The sequence below is a fragment of the Squalius cephalus genome (genome assembly GCF_949319135.1).
Source record: "Squalius cephalus genome assembly, chromosome: 17".
In the NCBI taxonomy this organism is placed as follows: Eukaryota; Metazoa; Chordata; class Actinopteri; order Cypriniformes; family Leuciscidae; genus Squalius; species Squalius cephalus.
This window is the reverse complement of record NC_137138.1, coordinates 12,519,361-12,531,590: the sequence shown is the minus strand read 5'-3', so window position 1 is coordinate 12,531,590 and position 12,230 is coordinate 12,519,361. Positions and strand designations below refer to the sequence as shown.

Below are 12,230 nucleotides of genomic sequence, written 5' to 3'. Positions count from 1 at the left end.
GAGCTAAATTAATAAACTTCAATATATGTTGGGATATTCCAGGGTTTAAGGTTTTAAAGTTTAGTTTGACATCACAAGCCCTGTGTTGAAGGCTGTAAAAACTACAAGGTGCTTCCTTCTACATTTTTCAGTTATCAGTTGTGTACCATAAATAATTATTGAAACAGGATTGACATTTTAAGATCATTTTACTGGCAAATGTTTCAAAACATAAAATAAAGTGAGAAAATAAAGAGACTTGCTGTCTTATTTCAAAGGCTGCGCATTTGTCACCCGCATACGTATTTTTTATTTTTTTTAATCTTTAAGTTTGGTGTTAAAAATAACAGTGTGAACGCTAAGTGAACCAGGAATAAATGTATCATTTTCTTTTTTGGTCCAGACCAAAAGAACCAAACTACAACTGTGAACACACCCTTTATGGTCACTTTTTATCCATTCAATGCATCCTTGCTGAATAATATTATTTTCTTTCTTAAAAAACTAAAAAATGGCCCAAAATGTACCGACCCAAAACGTTTGAATGGTAGTGTATATATACAAGGGACACCAATGTATCTTGTAGAGTGACCTGAATAATGTCTCAACAAAATAAGAGTTAAGTGAAAAGACTCTGGGCCCTGTTTTAACGATCTGAAACGCAAGTATCAAGCGCAAAACGCAAGTAACTTTGTGGGCGGATCTCGGGCGCTGTTGCTATTATACCAGCGGGATAAATGACTCTTGTGCCCGACGCAAATCTAAAATGGGTTGGTCTGAAGTACCTTCATTATTCATAGGTGTGGTTTGGCCGTAACGTGAAATAAACCAATCAGAGCGTCATCTCACATTCCCTTTAAGAGCAGACGCGCTTGTTCTGTAGCGGATTCCTATTATAACGGCAGATTTGCCAGGCGCACGCCAGGAGCAGTTCACAGCCGAGGAGACCGACGTTCTCGTCAGGGACGTTGGGGATGGATAAACACACCCAAATTAACTTCGGTTAAACAGGCGTATGATAATTTGGGTAAATGTGTAAGCTAGATGTATGCTTTTATAATAAACTGTCTGTCTATCTATCTATATAGATCTATATATCGTAATAATGTATTTGCAAAAATGAAAACCGCTGCTTCTGTGTAGATGAGAGAATCAAAGTGTATGCGCGTTGTGCACACTCTACATTGTTCATGGCCAAGCATGCGTCCTTAAAATAGCATATGAATAACATGCACAACGCGCCACTGACTTTAAACTAGTTTTTTTCGGTCAGTGGCTGAATTGTTTTCTAAACCTGCAAAATAGCATGAGGGAACGTTTGCGCCGGAACACGCCTCCTCTTGCGTTGAACCGCCCCCGGGGAGCGCAAGTGTATTTCTTAGTTAACCGACGTGCGTCTGTGGAGGGAAAAGTCCGCTGTGCACGGGTGCAAAATAGGAATGATACATGCGTCGGTGTACAAAGTCAATTGCGCTGGGTGCAAGATAGGGCCCTCAATATTTCTCAATATAAAAACAATTGAAGTCATTGAATGTCCCTTTAAAACATGTAAACCCAACGTGTGTGTGTAGTCCTGGTAAACCCTACATTATGCGGACAAAATGTCCCCAAAAATGGAAATATCCGAAATCCTTGTCCTTGTGGGGACATTTTTTGGTCTCAATGAAGAAAACAGCTTATAAATTATACAGAATGAAGTTCTTTGAAAATATAAAAATGCAGAAAGTTTTCTCTGATGGTTTTGTTTAGGGGTAGAGTTAGGAGATATAATATACAGTTCGTACAGTATAATCATTTAATCTATGGAAAGTCTCCATAAAACATGAAAACACAACATTGTGTGTGCGTGTGTGCGTGTGTGTGTGTGTGCGTGTGCGTGTGTGTGTGTGTGCGTGTGCGTGTGTGTGTGTGTGTGTGTGTGTGACAGATCTTGGCTCTGTGAAGTCTTCTTTCCCAACAGGACACATTCACGAGTGACTGGTCAAAGATTGTATTTCTCCACACCAAAGCGCTCTTCCACTTTGTTTACCCAGCCGTTCACTCAGGATTTTTTTCTCTTCTTTTGTACTCTTTTGTTGTCAGTGTTGTTTGCATTTCACAAAACAGCAAATGAATTCCTCCCTGGAAACTGAACGAATTCAGGCCAGGATCGATCAGCAGCCATCACAGCAAGAGACTATTTTCCTTTCTTTTGTGACGGAGAGAGAGAGAAAGCAGGAGAGAGAGACTTAATGCTTTTAATGCTACTGTGCCATTGTCAACAATTCCCACAGAATAGATGCAAAGAGCACAAAATCACCCGTGCCTTTCATCAATGCTGATTCTATCCATCCAGTGTCTCTCGCTCCTGTTCTGCATGCCATTTTGTGTGCGTGTTGCATTTGTGCAAACAGGAAAGGTAGCTTAGTTCATTGTGTTCGACCGAGTTGGTAATTGAAGGCATTGTACCTTTAGATTTATTAGTTGTTGTGTTTCCAGATTTAGTTTTGTGTTTTTTTTTTATTTTATTTTTTATTTTAGACCCAGGGTGTTATTGTAATTCCATTCTTGTAGATGAAAAATGCAATGCAGGCATTTCTTCGACGTGTTTGTTGGTCTAGGGGTTGGAAACGTCAGCCTCGCGTTAGATGCAGGTTTTTAATCACTTTCTGCTTCATCTTCTCGGGTTACGAAGATTAAAGGTGCCGCTAGACCCAGGAAATAGCTGTTGTGTAACGTGGGAGGGCTGTTTTTCGGCTGAATAATTTAAACGTGAGCAGTCAGTTGAGTTCTGTTCCTGTTGTAGGGAATTATATGTGTCAGTGCGTGTTTATGCATGAGCGTTTATATCTGTATTTACTCTTCCTCGCAGGAGGTGGTGTCCGTGGAGCGGGGTCGAGGTGGGCGTCTCCTGGAGGAACCCAAGACCCTGCTCTTCAGAGCGAACTCTTTCAGCCTACAGGTCTCCATCCAGGACATCCCCCAGTTCCTCTGGAGCATCAAACCTTTTACCACCTGCCAGGTGCTGTCCTCATAAATATGGATGCCCGCTCCGTATGAATATGCATGAGTTTTGTTAATATGCATATGAGGCTGAATATTAATAAGATGTCAAATTCCAGTGTTCATTTGACTGGTCATATGAATATTAATACAGCTCTGTTTAAGGTAGTTTAGCCAGAGGCCGTGGTAGGAATTTAGCTGGAGATAAGGATGTCTTTTCACCCTGTATGGTTTTAACAGGAAAATGTCAGTTAAATATATTTTAAAAAACTTTTTAAATGGACAAATTGCAGACCTGTGATATATTACTATTGTTTTTCAAAGCCCATAATCCTGAGTATTATAACTTTGGTGCTTAATACGTTTACGCATTATATCGATAGTCTACTTCAGACATTCTACTAACTATAAGCAAGTTTGCAACTACACGTCAACTAACTCTCATTAGAGTATTAGTAGACTCTTAGGTTACGGTTAGCAGAATAAATTGACATGTAATTGCAAAGATACTTATAGTCAGTAGAATTTCTGTTGGGGGAGCATCAAAATAAAGTGTTTAAGCAGACGGTCTAATTATACTCTAATGACTGCTAGTTGACATGTACTTGCAAAGTTACATATAGTTAGTATGTCTAAAATGGACTCAAATCATGCAGCTTGTTGAGGAGAGGTGTGCTCAAATGCATTTCTAAGCAATTTTTGCTTACCAGAAAATAAAACAATCCCCCAAAAAATGCACTTATATTGAAGAAGAGACCCAAAAATATCTAGAGCCCTTCATAGAGCTTATTTTCACTTGGACTGTAGCAACACCCTATCACTACATAGCATTAGTATCATGGTGTCAGGTTGAGCATGGGAAAGCAGCACTCTCTATTTAGTTTTATTTGCTACACCAGCAGAGCTATTTGTCAGTATTTGTATTATTTTATCAAATTGTTTCTGTTTTTGGATGACACATTCTCAAGAGTGTGTTTTTCTCAATGCTGTTTACCCACCATTCCTTTCTTCGTAAAGCTTTATGACCGCAGGCACATTTTTATCCAAATAATACCCATAGCAAGAGCTGTTTTTTTCATACTAGGCTGTGTTCTGGCAGGGCCGTCAGTGACATGACACTAAGTAAATTAGCTTCAGCGGCTCCGACAGCAGAATACCAATAAGGAGGAGTGGAGGCACATATTGGTTGCTATTGGTTCGTACTGAAATATTCACTCTTTCCTCCTCCTTCCTCTTTTGGTGCAGGAATTCTCCTTCTCTCAGGTGTGGTGCAGTAGCCAGTCTCCTCTGCAGTGTGCCTTTTCTCTGGAACGCTACAGTCCAGCAGCCAATCAGCTCTCGTGTAAGATCAGTGTTCGGCAGGTCAAAGGTCATGAGCAGATCCTACAGGTCTACACCACCGTTGCTGAGGTTTGGAAGACAAAAACTCCTATATAAAAACAAAACAAAGATATTGACAAGGTGCAATAGAATAAGATATCGTCTTGTGTTTGGAATATTGATGGTCCATTTTTTTTTTAATACAGTGGATCTTTTCGAAGTGGGTTAAACCTTAAATCTGGAGGTTCTGATGCCAAAAAGCATAAAATACTTATAATTTAATGCAGATATTAGGTTTTTTAGCAATCAAAAAAGTTAATTAATACAGATCAATTAATATCAAATATTGAATGTGTTGATCCAAGTGATATTATTTGTGATTTTGACACTAGTGGACTTGAACAACTGGATTTTCAAAACAAAAACTCGACAAACTGTCAACATTTTTTTACTTTTTATTTAATCACAATAACCGTTCCGGATTGTTCTAGCCCAATTTAACCGCTCTGTAAACTCTAATATGTCACTGCAATACTTTTTTCCCTGCAGAGTGAAAAAGACACAGTGCCATTCTTCACACAATCGGACTGTACCATCACCTCCCAGACGGGGTCCAGGGCCTTCAGAATCCCCCTGTCCATTCGCCAGCGAATCTGCGCGACCTTCGACACAGCGAATGCCAAGGGCAAAGACTGGCAGCTCTTAGCGCAGAAACTGCATATAGACAGGTGAGAAATTAATGTAAAAATACACAGCAGATGAACATGGACAACTGCACATACGGACAGTGACATACATGCTCAAATACAAACAAAACTGGACCTCAACATATGGAATCCCAAACATCTAATTTGCTCCATTTTCCTCTAGCACATGGCCACATTAACCATCGGCAGAGCCACAGGCAGTAACTGTAGTGCTGTAATGAGATCTCATGCATCCTGCAAGCCCCAGTTCTAGGAGAACATACCTCATATCTGTGATAACACATTGACATAGATATGCACACCTTTAAAGGGATACTCCACCTCTGGAAAGATGAATGTGTATTTATATTGGGTCATTTATTTAGAAGAAATGGGAAATTATTTCTGAATTTGGAGCTTTCTAGACTGAGAAAAGCCAGAAAATGTATTTTTGGCTCATGTAGATGAAAGACAACAACTCCCAGAATGCACTTGCTTCGCTGCTCTACGAGGCCACTCCCAAGCCACGCCTACCGGTTAGAGAGCAGTTGTAAACAATAAAGCTAACTAGTCTCCGTGAGTCTGCCCGGTGTTTTTGAGATCGCATCGCACAAAATGTCCGGGATTCGGCTTTTGCGTTCTACAGTCGCCATTCATTGTGTTTACTGTGGCGAGCAGGACGAGACTAGGGCCGCGGGAGAACGAGGCGAGGCCGGTGGCGTGATTACTGATGACCGACACCTGTGAGGCACTGGTCTCGTATCTCTCACGGAGGAGCGGGTATTTTCTTAGCAATGGTAAAACGCACATCAACCGATCACGCCACCGGCCTCGCGTCTTTCTCCCGCGGCCCTAGCCTCGTCCTGCTCGCCACAGTAAACATGATGAATGGCGACTGTATACATTTTTTTTTTTTTTTTTTTAAACAAATGCCGCTCCATCTGAAAGCAGGTGAAGGCGATTTACTACTAATCAAGGAACCGACTTTACTGACGAGATGCGCATAACAATGTCCTGCGATATATCGCCCAGCCCTAATTACCAGCTTCACTTATTACTAACCAGACTGACTGATTTATTTGTTCAAATCAGGTGTCTTTAATAATGGTCAGTTATCACTCAATTAATCACTTAATTATCTCATTAACTTTAACACTGCTTCAGTGTTACTTATAACACTCTGCTCAGAGTTTATATAATCCACACTCTCAGTGTTAATTTAACACTGGGGATTTTGCTGTGATAGGTCTTCTGCCCAGCTAGCAATTTTTAATAACAGTTTAATTCACTAGCTACCATGGAGATTTCAAAAATGTTTGACAAAAACATTGTGCAAAACAGACTCTGCGATCAAAATGTCCAAAAGGTTCTCGAAACTTTCTTTCGTGATGTGTGGGTTTTTATATATATATATATATATTTTCACCAGGGACAAAAAGACAGAGTTGTTTTTGAAATGAAGATGGAAGGATTTAGGGGAATTTTTTAGCTGGTCAGAGCTCCAGGCAGTGTGTAATGAGAATGTCTCCTCCTTGTTAAGCGGATTTCTGCAATTACCTTCTGAGGATGTGCAAGCTCGTCTAAACAGCGCAGAGGGCAATTACCCAGAGAGCTGTGGTGCAGGAGCTGGTGTAGCGCAACACTGCCCCCTGTTGGAGTCCCAATACCCACAGAAAATCAAAGAATGACAGTGTTTACATCGCCCCATCAGCGCTGCGACATATTGTTGATGGACTGGTTAATGGTGAGGTTAAATATCTTGATGAAAAGACCAGCATGACATGTTTTGTGACCTCACCAGGCTGTTTAAATAGCGAGTGTTTTCTACAGCAAGACCATCATAACCAACTTGGAAATCAGCAGACAACATCAGCCCACTGAATGACGGTTCAATTTTTTATTTTTTTTTTATTTTTTTATTTTTTACAATTTTATCTGTTTTAACTTTATTGACTGATATGACTCATTAAGTGCATCCATCACAATATGAGGTACTACATTTGAATTTGAATTTACATCACGACCGTTAAAAAAGTATGTTTTGTGTAGTATGAATATGTGTAGAATTACATCCGCCATGTTGTTACTGTCATGCAACCTACCAGTGTCAGTTGCGTTGCTTCACTGCCATTCATAAATCCTCTTCCTTGGCCTCATGGGATAGTAAAGTGTCCATCGAATGTACGCACTCCAGAATCTCAGTGGAAGTAGCCTAGTTGGTAATCTGTATACTTTACGCCTACTACTTTCGTGTTTTTCGAACACTATGTTTTCAGACATACTATTGTTTTCACATACTATATAGTAGGGAAATATTGCATTATTGGAAGGTCAGCATGAGGTCAAAATGAAGTTCTTCTGCCATTTAATACAACCCATTTGCATTAAATGTGGAGGCAGAAGATGGACTGTCTGCTTCTTTAAGACACACACCTGCAAAATTGTGATTTCCTTTTCTGTGATTCAATTATGTCTCGAAGATGGGTTGATTTTCTTCAAGCAAAACTTCTTTAATATCCTTCTCGCTTTTATAAACTAATTTAACCATTTTGATTTGTTGTTGGGGCATACAGGCATTACAGGATAACATTATTAAATTGAAAGTTATGCAGACTGAGATTCCTTGCAATAGAGTGTAATAATTCAGTGTCTGAGCGGAATAATATGAGTTTATATAACCAATCTTGTGGGTTAGAGCATTAAGAATTTAAAATAAAAATATACAGAAACACTGCTGATTTGTGTATTTAAAACCTTTAACCTAACAGCTGATTTTCTTCAGCATTTATTCATTTAGGTTCATGTTAATTGTAAATTTATAAATATACTGTTGTTAAAATGTTAATTCATAATACATTAACTATTATTATTTTATAAAACCTAAAAATAAAATTAAATATTAGCTTATATAGAAATTAACATTAACCTAGATTAATAAATGCTGGAAAAAATATTGTCCATTGTTGGTTCATGAGACCTAGATAAACTAATGTTAATAAATTGAACCTTATGTTAATGTGTTACCAGTATTTTCTGATTTGAGACTCATATTCACTTTTTTGTGAACCAGTTATGAACTTAAAATGATATAAAATATCAATGAAAGTATATTTAAAATGCTTGTTTTGCAAATACAATTTCATTAGCATTTTACTTCTCACTGTGCACTTAAATAGTCTTAAAAAATTAGAGAACTCCGGTCAATTTTAACATTGAGCTCATTTTTTTGTACATTTGGAGTGCTGTCAATACAGAGAACAACGACAAAAATCGGTGTTGCCTACACCGTGTTATCCTCTTTTTAAAATTTGCACCCTGTTGACTTCAATGGGGCAAGTTTTAAACCTGCTTTTAGCCTCTTAACATCCTTGATGTGTCATTACAAGTGCACATTGTCACATTGCAAATTTTAAAAAGAGGATAACACGGTGTACCTGTAAGCAACACCGATTTTTGTCATTGTTCTCTGTATTGACAGCACTCCAAATTTACAAAAAAATGAGCTCAATGTTAAAATTGACCGGAGTTCTCCTTTAAGAGTTATCATTTCATATTTGTTCCTGCTTTCTCTTAGAGGGACCTTGTTAAGTCATTGAAATTGTATTTTTGTACTTTTGTGCTGTTAATCCAAGTTTGTCCTGAATTTTTTTCCCCATACAGAAACCTGGGTTATTTTGCGTGCCAGACGAGCCCGTCCGCTGTCATTCTGAGTTTGTGGGAAGCTCAGCACCAGGAGCGGGGGGATCTGGACTCTTTGGCCAGCGCTTTGGAGGAAATCGGCAAAGTTCAATCTAAACACTCCACCAGCGTTGACACTCTGGACCGCATCAGCAAAACCATCCCCTCTGGCGACTCTACCATAAACTGCAGCAGTGAGGAGCTAGATGCGAACCACACCTAAAAACACTTTCCTTGGGAATGAAGACTAAAACTGTCCTTATCGGAGATAAGAGGGTTCAACAAAGGGAGAGAGGAGGCAGCACTTGAGTTTGCCCCAGCCCTGCAAAAAAGTTGCTCCTCCCTCTCCTTGACTAATAATAACAGGGTGTTAAAGATGGGTTGTGACCAAATAAACAAGCTTCAGTGATTCACAGAAACTCACACACACAAACACACACACACATGCACACAGTATTCCTATCAAGTACCCTTAAATGCATCAGAACAAACTGACTTATACACTGAGCCTGTCTGATGAAAATTTGCAGCTAAGGATTGTGGGTATGCTTTCATGATCATTTGTTTCCGTAATGGCGAACTGAGAAAGTTCGACAGCACTCAATGTTGATTTGCGACCACAAGACCGGGCTGCCTCGATGCTTCAGAGTGTTGAAGAATGTGTCGTCGTTTTTGTGGGACACTTTTGTTTTGCGTCTTTTCACAACGGTTGTCTGCATTTCTGAGGAACTTTCTGATTGCAAATAGATAAAAAAAAAAAAAAAAAAATGTACTATTGAATACTATTAAAGCCTGTTGGATAGCAACCAGTGTAAACTGAGAGATGTACTCAAAGATAACCAAATCAAAATGTTGTTATACACCATTTACTTTTGCAGCTTATCAAAATATATAATTATTATTATTGTTATTTTTTTTGTCTAAAGGAAGAAATATAAAAGAAGAAAGCATAAAATGACTAATGCTTAATGAGAAAGTGTGATTTGAGGTTTGGAATAATAAATTTAAAGGGACAGTTCACCTAAAAAAAAAAAAATTCTTTCAAATGAAAAAGAAGTCATAAAAGTAGTGTATGTATTCTGTGCACTGTATCCTAAATTCTTCTAAAGCCATATGATAGCTTTACATGAGAAACAGACTGAAATCACCAGTCCCCATTCTCTTTTATTATGTTAAAAAAAGCGACAAGTGCATTATTCAACATTTTTTGTCATTTTTGGGTGAACTATCCCTTTAAATGTGTCCATGCTGACTGCTGATTGGTCTGAATGATGGACAGCTCTGTAAATTCATCAGATAATCCAGTAAAAATCCATCAAACATATTTTGACAGGAACCTCTGATGGTTTGATCTGAATGTAGAGAACACGTACTCGTATCAACCGAGTGATTTCCATATGTGATTTTTTTCCCCCTGTTGTTTTATCTTTCCTCGTACTGTACATCTAGTACCAGATTGTGACCTCATATTGGCCCGATGGAGTCAATGATGGCAATTGAAAAAGCATTTTTAACACATCTCGCCTGCTGGAAACCTACAATGTGCTGACAGGTGCAGATGCATACATGAATAATGCAACATATAATCAAGCTCACATGGGAACATAAAGCGTACAGTATCTGCTGCACTCTCATCTCATCCCAGGTATCGCACATCACTTCATCTGAGCGAAAGATGAGCTGATAATGCTAGATTATCATAAAACTGTGAATATGTGATGAAATTGTCTGTTGCATCAGACTATAAAAAGAGATTGTGCTTTTTGATATGTGAAATTGTTAAAACCTTATATGTGCTGTGTCTGAGGTACATTAGGGAGGGAATGAGAAAAAAAATAAGGAAGGGAGACGGGAAGGAAAGAAGAGATTTAAAATAAGTAAAGAGAGAGGAACTGAGAAATGAAAAAGACTGGAAGAGGAAAGACCAAGAGAAAAGTGAGGAGATAGAAAATAGAAGGGGTAGAAGAGAAAATGGGGAAAGGGAAGATGATCAGGAAGAGGGAAAGGAAAGAGAAGAGCAAACAGGAAGGAAAAGAAGAGGAAATGGGAAGAGGAAGGAAAAAGGGGGAACAAGAGGAAATAGGAAAATGAAAGAGAAGAGCAAATGGGAAGGGGAAAAAAGGATATGGGAAAGGAAAATTAAGAAAAAATGGAAATGGGAAAAGGAAGAAGATTAAAAAGAAGGGCAAATGGGATCGAAAAAAGAGAAACAGGAGGAAATGGGAGAGCGGAAAGGGAAGAAGATGAACAGGAAATGGAAAGAGAAGAGCAAATGAGAATGAAAAGGGACCAAAAATGGAAAATGGGAAAAGAGGAACAGGATGAAATGGGGAAGAGAGGGGAAATGGAAAAGGGAAGAAGATGATTAAGAAGAGTGAAAGAGAAAGGCATAAATGAGAAGGAAAAGAAGAGGGAAAGGGAAGGGAAGGAAAAGGAAATGCTATGATGGCAGTTTTAATGAAAACAAAAGACCCTGTTATAAATGTTGCTTGTCGAGCAGAGAGCACACAGGCATATGGGATGTAGTGCGTGAGAGAGAGAGAGCGAGAGAGAAACAAAAACGTTCTGATAGATTTATTTTATTGGGATACAGTTCTGTTCGTGATGGTATATGTTGGCTTCTGAAAGATTATCAGTCTGTTCTTCTTCTTCTTTTTTTCGAAAGAGAAAGGGTGCTAGTGCCAGTGTCATTTGAATAAATATTTATTTATTTATTGGCAATGGGAAAAATGTCTTCAATAGCCTACTCCTCTGTGAATGCATTTGCACTGATCTGCATGGGAGCAGCGCAGAATCACAAGAAAAAGTGTTATTTTTAATGTTGAGATAAAATCACTAAGTGAATGAAACATATCCGAATGCGTACCATATGGTATCTAAAAAGGGCATGTCAAATATGGAGGATGTAAGAATATGCAGTATTCATGAAATAGGCGTGCTATAATGCACATTTTACAATCCCATAATGCTATAGGAGCTGACCGGGTTGCAGCATCATATTTAAAATATTATTAATATTATTTTACAAAAATGTTGAACTGTAAGCTGGATGAATTTTTAAAAAGAAAATAAGTGCTATTAGTAGTAAGAAAATTGTTCCTTGTGGTAAACTATCCCTGAATCCGATTAAAAATGTCAATTTCTGTACATTTTTATTTTTATGAATAGCGTGTGAAAATGTCATGTGACAAAGATGAAGTTGCATGATTTTATTGTTACATAATGTGTTTTGTTTTTCAAACCATTATAAATGATGGACTGTATGGCAGAACTGCGGTGTGCTGAACGCTAGTACTCCATTTCCAGGCCTGTGTGATGTGTGGCGATGCAGTAACAGATTATCAGCAGCAGAGGGCGGCAGATAACTTGATATTTCCTCGATTTCTCTACGACCGTTGCAGCCTTTTTAATCCAAGGCCCTCCATTGTCCACAACAATATTTGAAGGCCACGTGCGGATTTGCTGGAATTAAACAATTAAAGATAAGGATTTAAAAATATATAAATTTTTTTACATAATATAAATGTATACAAGATAAAATATTCTAGAAAAATGTATAGACCATGTGGGTGTTTGCAAACATCG

The 12,230-nt window shown here is 38.4% G+C and overlaps 1 protein-coding gene across 5 annotated transcripts in view; it reads left to right on the top strand.

Annotated features, from left to right (window-relative positions):
- The window catches only part of unc5da (unc-5 netrin receptor Da), a 231,989-nt gene extending 221,057 nt beyond the window's left edge, over positions 1-10,932 (top strand). For 4 of the 5 annotated variants that reach the window (XM_079898688.1, XM_079898690.1, XM_079898689.1 and 1 more), the window contains 4 exons: positions 2,831-2,980; positions 4,207-4,371; positions 4,831-5,009; positions 8,628-10,932. In XM_079898688.1, coding sequence (XP_079754814.1) covers positions 2,831-2,980; positions 4,207-4,371; positions 4,831-5,009; positions 8,628-8,868 — 735 coding nt within the window. In that variant the 3' untranslated portion in view covers positions 8,869-10,932. Of the gene's footprint in view, positions 1-2,830; positions 2,981-4,206; positions 4,372-4,830; positions 5,010-6,507; positions 6,712-8,627 lie in introns of all 5 variants that reach the window. The other variant, XR_013824019.1, reaches the window with a different exon arrangement.
- The last annotated feature ends 1,298 nt before the right edge of the window (positions 10,933-12,230 follow it).